Here is a 7780-nt window from a genome sequence, read left to right on the forward strand (position 1 = left end):
CCTACACTTCAAACTGCCACAAAGCTTATTGTCTTCACAGGAAAATGGAACAATGCCTCCTCAACAAGCAAGATCCCGTTTCTTCCTTCTGTACTTAAAGACAATCCTACCCTAAAGAAGGCAGAGCCGTTAGCACTACACTTTGAACATTACAGCCCTTGACTGTATGGTGAAATTTGCTCATCAAGAATTTCATAGAAAGAAACTCTAAGGATCACACTGAAAATTAAAGAGAAGTTTGTTTTTTTTTTTTGGCAACACTAACCAGGTAACCCAAACAAATTCTTGTCTGGATTTATCTGAAAAAATTCCTGAACACCACCTCAGATGCCTTCTCAGTCCTTTGATGTTTGGTTTTTCCCTTACACACAAATATAATGAAAACTACTTTTTTTTTTTTTTTTTGAAAACCACCTACTTCTCAAGATCAAAAAAATTACCTAAATAAGACTGAGACAGCATGGCTGAGGTGTGACTTAGGGAAGTACTCCACAAACCAGTAAAAACCCACCCAAGCCAAATAAACAGAAAAAGTCTCAAACCTCAATATATACCTGAACATTTTAAAGAAGTTGTCTGGATCATGCATGCTCATGAATGAGTCGTCTAGGAACAGAGAGGAAAGGAAGGGACAGGAGACACAGATCAAGTGACAAGTTCAGCAAGCATGGGGCCACCAACACAGTGCATGATAATGCAATTCCTTAAGTCATAAAAGTAACCATAAAAAAATAAATTTTAAAATCCAAAATGACATTTCTATTCATACAATTTCTGAGAAGCCATTTTGAAGAGCAAGAGGAAAGCCCTGAAGCCAGGCCCAAGGGTTATCAGATGCCAGAAGGAACTGACTGGCTCAGCATCCTGTGGTACTCTGCTCTGCAGGCAAGGCACTAACCAAAACCACACCACACTGGGGCTAGTCTAACCCTCCTACCCATCCAACTTCTTCCTCTACCACGTGAGATGATGCTACTAAGGCTGGCAGATTCCTAAATTGCCTAGAAAATGGTGGAAAACTGCACCTCTACGTAGCATTACAAAGTTTTAAACTAAGAGGATGCACATCTCTAACACAACTTCTGGTATTTGTGCCATTTCCTACAAACCATGAGGAGTGGAGCGGGCACTTACAGTGCTGCTGTTCCTGTCACATGGTCTAAATTCAAGACAACACATCAACAATACCACAAACCATGGCAGCAACTGAAATGGAGAAACCTATTATTGTGCTTTGTTATAACAGGACTTTAACACAAATAACATTCCCAGCAGATTCCTAATACACATTCCCGTTTGCTAAATGTTTTGACAGGAGAGAAGTCTATTTTCAATCAGAAGAATTAGAACAAGCCAACATGAAAACACTTACATGCCTGCATAAACCTCCACGTAATTTCTTACAGGAAGTTTTATTTGGGAAGTTAAATGAGGCAAATATTTGCTTATGCTTGTAGATATTATACCACAGCTGCAACTGTAACACCGAAGGCAGTCATTGCAGTGCCACCACATGCTAATTTCATACCAGGAAGTGACAACACAGCCATCTGAAAAAAGTTCTTTCAAGTATGTCTGCAGAGAATCTCATTAACCTGGTACACATAAATCCATCAGCAACACAAGCTTGAAACACAGCAGTTACACTTTGAAGATTAACATTTTTATATGAAGAGCATTCAGCCAGTACTGCAAGTCTGCAAGAATCAACGTTGTCCTTCATGCACAATCAGGTTGGGATTATACACTCAAACAGGACACAGGCAAAGGAAACCATTCATTTACACAGAATTATTTGAAAAACCATTTATCTTGTTTTAAAATCTAAGTGGGGAAACCAAACATTGCTGACTCTTGCTACTGAATTTACTCATTCAACAGCTAGGTGCCCCTACAGAGAATCAAACAACACTCAGCTTTCTTAGAAACAGTCTTGCTTGTTTTAGAAATCACTAGTAAGCAAAGGCATCACCAGCAAAGCCCAGCAGCTGCTGTCCTACTGACTACAGTCTGCCTAAACCCAGGCCAGGTTCCCCTCCTCTGCCCTTGTGCCATGGCTACACTTGGCAAGCCTGAGCAAACCACATTTTATTCCGGGCTGGCACTCCCAGGGGCAGCTCATTTCTGAAGAGGATGAAGTTAAGGCACAGCCCTATTTTCACCTCCTGTCACAAAGCCAGCAGGGACCTGGCAGGCTGGAAAAGCGGTAGATAGCTGTCACATGTCTCTGGTGACACAGCTGCCTTGCTGAGATGAACCCACCACCTAAAAAACATCGACACTGCAACACAAAGCAGCTGGGATCTTCTCCACCCAAAGCTGCTCGAAAACTCACAAGTATTAGAACAGAAATTAGGGGCTGACTGAACTCCTACAGCCCACCCATGACTAAAGCAGCTAAAGCCTTACTTTCTCACTCAGCTGTCTCCACTCAACAGGTATATCTGGATTTCTTCACAGATCCACCTGTCTTTTTTTGCTCTGAATTAAAAATCTACTTCGCTGCAGGGCAGATATGTTGTATTTTTAGTAATGAATTTCCCAAGAATCTGGCTTTCAAAATCTTCACTGAAAGAAGCAGCTCGATTTGCAGCAAAGCACTGCATCACACCTGGTGTTTAGCTGCAAGATCACATGCTCCTGTTATTTCTGTTCCAGTAATCAAGCAAGCAGGATAAAAAAACCTGAAGTGAAATAGCACACAAGTGATGAGGCAGCTGTCCACATCAGGAGCCCAGCTCTTTCACCCCTCCACCCCCTACTCTCTACATGTGTGTGCATGCCTGCATCTGTGCTTTCAAGCAATCAACACTATTATAGCATGGCAAATCCAATTCCAGATTTATCAAAGGTCCTCATTAATAGGCTTTTAGCAGGAAGAAATCTCCAGCCAAGCACTGAAAGCCATTTTCAGGAACCAGGACTTAAAAAAACTGATGAGTAATAATTTTTAAAAACACATTTATTTTTTTATTCTGGAAACTTTGTGGGCAGAAACATGCCTTGCAAGACTTGCCTGACTTACATGTAAGCAGTAATTGCACTGCGATTTCTAAAGTTAAAATCGGGGAAAAGTAAAGTTCAGTCAGCACCTCTCCTGAGCATCTTGCTAGGTCAGGATACACTGACCTAAATAAAACTGCAATTCTTCCTATATTAAACAATCTTGCATCTCAGTACAAAGCTTTTGGTTTCAAGCTCTTTAGTCACTATTAGAAGCACTGCTAAAACTGCCTAAAAGAAGGGGAGGAAAGGCCAGATTGTGTGCAATGGGACAGTTTCCCACTCCACAGTGCTGTGCCTCCAACACTTCATTTTCTGAGACACCACTGCCAGAGGTGTTGGAGGAAAAATGCGAAGAAAAGTCAAAGCCCCACCAACTTATTCACCTGACAGATTAAAACTAGCAAACATGCCAGGGCACCTCTCAATCACAGGAGAGCAGACAAAATGCTAACTAGTGTCACTGCACTCAGCTAGCCTGTATGCTTATCTCCCTTACTTCCATGAGATCTTAGAATTGTCTCCTTGTCCCAGATCATTGTTCAGTTGCTCCCTCAACTTCAACAACTCTCACCTCCTTAGACATAGTTCAATGGTCAATTACAAATATTTAAGTTTGCACATACTACCTAATAAAACTCCCCACAATGCCACAGTCATTCAAAAGCCACATAGCTTCACAATTAAGTACGACTTGGTTAATTTTTCTTGATTTGAAATAAGATGACTCTTACACATATAATTATATAAACATATTAGATAACAGTGCTATTTAGTTAAACCTGCAGCCAACTCAGCTGATGTTCCTTCATAGATAGGTTGGTCATCTCTGTGCCAAACACAATGGTCATGAATCAAAATTTAATTTTCCACATCTTGGAAAGCTACAAGCCTGGACCTAAACCTTCATACTTGAAGCTATAATTTGCACAAAATAATATTTTTTAAAAGTGCAATTATTAATTTAAAAATGCTGGAGATTATGCCTTCTCTTTACAAGAGACTTCTATCCCTGCCAGTTTACACCACTAGTTTGTTATCTCTATGTACTGGCTGATCTGGGTTCTGCTCTGAATCATGGATTTTCACCAGCTTCACTATTTAAGCCCCAGTTCACAATTTTCACTCCTGGTAACATCAAACCGAAGCAAATTTCATTACCTTCTCACATGGAGCAGCCAGGTACCAGAAGATAACAAAACTTGACAATCTGAGTGGCTGAGACGTTGACTGTCAGACTTAACGTCATTTCTCAATATTTTAAAGGATTCTAACATGAATTCTTCATTTAAATGCTTGGACTAACACTGCATACCACTGGCCGAGCTTCAATTAATTTCGGTCACTTAAAGAGAGCACACAGCCAAAACTGAGTGACTTCCAAACTCTCCTCTCCTGAAAGCCAAACACTTGTCCCTCCAAACGCTCTCTCAGATGTATTTCAGAGTATTTTAAATAAAATACAGAAAAAGAGAAAACGCTCAGGCTCTGCATGCAGCATAGTAGATCACCAACAGGAAAGGATGTGGTTAAAAACATAGCACAAGTCCTAACGACAATTCAATCCGATGTTAGGGTATTTTCAGCACTCCATCTTTTAACCAATTTCTAAGTTCCCTCAACACATGGCCTTACAGAGGCGCCGGAAAGCGGAAGCTCTAAAAAGTTTTTCGAAATTATGTATTTAGTATCGAAGTTTACACAAGATCAGACAAAGTTCAGATTAAACCCTCCCAGAAAAACTTTATTTGATACTGTACTTTCATTTCCTTCTTTGTACTGCCACACACCTTCCACTGTAGCATTAACTAAGATAACTGGGAGGAAAAAAAGGAAAAAAATATGAAAATCACACACATACCACGCAAACCCCCCCCCCCCCCAAACCATTAGAAAAACAAGTTAAAGAACACTGGGCCAGGATTAGTTCGGAGGTTTTTTTCCCCCCCACTGTTTTCTGTTAATTTCGAAGAGCAAGCACAATGAAACCGCCCCGGCCCCAGGCCGCCCCCCGAGAGCCCCGGCACCCGCGGGAGGGGCAGGGCGCTCCCCCCTCACCCCACTCACATTTCCAGCATGATTTTGTTCAGGACGACGCCATCCACCAGGTCCATGTAGACGCCGAGGTTGTCCTGGTCCCCGCTCCCGAGGTCCCCGAAGGTTTTCACCTGCCGGAGGAAGGACAGCAGGGTTGGGGGATGGCGGCCGGACCCAGCCTGCCCTGGCAGGGCAGGGCTGCCCCCTCATCCCCTCTCTGCTCACCCATGTCACTAAGGGGCTCTGCAGGAAGAGCTCCAGCAGCTCGGAGACGGTCACGTCCATGTCGCCGGGGCTGGGGCGGCGGCGGGAGGCTGCGGCTCGGGGCTGGCTCAGTCGGGAGACAAAGGCGCGGAGCCCATGGCCCGCCGCCCGCTGCCCGCCGGGCGCTGCCTACAGGGCGAACAATGCGCGGCGCATCGCGCCCCCGCGGGCCCTCCTCCCCACGGCAACAGGCCGGTCTTCCCCCGCCGAGCTCGCTCCGCGGTCTAAAGTAGAGGTTCTCCAGCAAAAAGCGAACCACGCCGGGAGAGGAGAGAGCGCAGCCACCGCGACGAACGCCCGGCGCCCGGGAGCACAGGCGCGGAGTTCCGCCGGGACGGCTCCGAGCGCCCCGCAGCCGCCCCGCTCCGGCCGCCCTGGTACCTGCGCTGGGGCGCGCCCGAGCCCCGGCAATTAGACCCGGGCGGAGGCGGCGGCGTGACAGACAGCGGCCGCGGCCAATGGGAGCGGCGAGGGGCCCGGCGCTGGCCAATGGGCGGCGGCCCCGGGCGGCCGCGGGGCGGGCCGCGGTGTGGGGTCGGGGCAGCGTCCGCACGCGGCGGCGAGAGCGGCCTCGGCCCGCCCGGCGGGGGCGGCCCCGGTCCCGCCGTAGCCGAGGTGATGCGCGGCCTCGCCGGCAAACTCGCCCGCGGGGCCGCGCCGGGGGCGGCTGTACCTGCCGGGAGCCGCCCGGCGCCGCGCCCTGCCCCGCTGGGAGCGGCGCCAGCGCCCAGCGGGAGCGCGCGGGTCCGAAGTTTACGCTTTAAAAAGCACGAAATCCCCTATAAAGTACTTTGCGGGGGCGCTCCTGGACGTGCCGCGTGGAGCCCTCGGTGCAGCTCGCAGGAGGAGGAGGGAAGCTCGGAGCGAGGCGAGCGGCACAGCCCGGCGCGGGCCGGGGCAGGTGCCGCAGCCCGTCCGCGCCGCAGCGCCACCGGCGCGCCCGCTGCTCTCCTGCGGGGCAGAATTCATCCCCTCCCTCTTCAGTGCGGGAAATAAATAACGATAGGTAATCTGGATGATTGCCGCTTTGTTTATCCCAGGCTCAGAACCTGAAGAGAAGTAATTTAGCCATGAAGCTGAACAGTGTAATGCACGGTGTCACATAGCGGGGCTTGGCGGTGTCAGGATTTCTGTTCGACAGTTTGCTCTACTTTTCACAGATGTAATTGTCTCTGGTATTTATCACTTTGTTCATCAGCTGTTTCTTAGTGTATTCTGCCTATTTCTTGTTCGATCATACTGAACTCACAAAATAAGTTTTGGATCTTGCACAGTCGGTTGAGACATCTGAAATTATGGTTATTATTAACCACCTGCCTTCGATATGTGTTTTTCGTAAGGGATTTGGTACACGTGTGTTTGTGCATTAGCTGAGGGAGAGACATCTGTTGTTGTGCCTGAGGGACCAGAGCAGTTTGCAAGCAAACTATTACTAAATGATAGACACTGGTGTTCATTGTAGGGGCCTGTTTGTCCCACTGAGGATCGGGTTTAATGATCTGTTTCATGTAGATCCTTATTTTAGGCAGCCCTGTAGATGGGGACAGGTAACTCCCTCTTGCTACCCTGGTACATGTGAATTGCAACTTGTTTACGAGCTCTTTTGCTCAGTTTCTTGAGAGGATGTAGCAGGAGGGCACAAGTGGTTAAATTAACCCTTTACTATGTGAATCATGTAGTCCAGTCCTTTCGGGACCTGAAAAGAAGGAAGTTTTGCAAGTAAACCATCTGTTGTAGCTGGATGGAGAAATAAGTATGCTTTTGAGTGTAACAGCGACGGAGAGAAAAAGAATGGTTAATAGTTTCTCAACACTTCAGAGAGATGGACTGCCATACTTTGATTTCTCGAAGCCTTATGATTTCCTGTCTTGTGGAAAGATTTCATTAAATAAATTTTCAAAGCATTTACTGCAGTGCTTACAACAGATGTGAGTGTTAATTAATGGAATCAAAAGCAAAACAACTTAGTATTTGAAAACTATGTAGAGCTATTCACAGAAGACAGACTACAGATGCAAGACTGCTTTCCCACTTTCCACAACTGGGATGCAACTCGTTTTTAGGACGAAAAGAAGCAACAGCTGCATAGTCCGAAACAGATGTTGCCAGTAGTGAGACAATTGAAAGGGAGGGCGCACCATGTAGCACCGAATTTCTTATCCAGGAAACGTTCCTGGGCATGCTGTTAGCTGCCAAATGCTCACGCGTTATTCGAGGTGATTGCCTGTGTTACAGGAAATATTTGGCCTCAGGCAGTATGGAGACGGGCGCTGGAGGTGCAGCCGCAGCGGCAGGACCGGACGGGGTCGGGAACGCGCTCGGGAACGCGCTCGGGAACGCGCTCGGGAACGCGCTCGGGAACGCGCTCGGGAACGCGGATGCCGCCGGCTCGGCCACGGCGGGCAGGGGCCGGGCGCCCTCTGGCGGCGGCGCGGCGGTGCCGAAAGCAAAGCGCAGCAGCGGGCAGAAAAGCAGC

The 7780-nt window shown here is 47.5% G+C and overlaps 1 protein-coding gene across 5 annotated transcripts in view; it reads right to left on the bottom strand.

Annotated features, from left to right (window-relative positions):
* The window catches only part of CCDC88C (coiled-coil and HOOK domain protein 88C), a 93788-nt gene extending 88099 nt beyond the window's left edge, over nt 1-5689 (bottom strand). For all 5 annotated transcript variants that reach the window (XM_021531943.3, XM_021531941.3, XM_085582269.1 and 2 more), the window contains exons 1-2: nt 5266-5689; nt 5071-5171 (exon numbers count right to left, since the gene is read on the bottom strand). In XM_021531943.3, coding sequence (XP_021387618.3) covers nt 5071-5171; nt 5266-5325 — 161 coding nt within the window. In that variant the 5' untranslated portion in view covers nt 5326-5689. The remainder of the gene's footprint in view (nt 1-5070; nt 5172-5265) is intronic.
* Nucleotides 5690-7780: the final 2091 nt, after the last annotated feature.

Source organism: Lonchura striata, chromosome 5 (genome assembly GCF_050655825.1).
Source record: "Lonchura striata isolate lonStrDom1 chromosome 5, ASM5065582v1, whole genome shotgun sequence".
Taxonomy (NCBI): domain Eukaryota; kingdom Metazoa; phylum Chordata; class Aves; order Passeriformes; family Estrildidae; genus Lonchura; species Lonchura striata.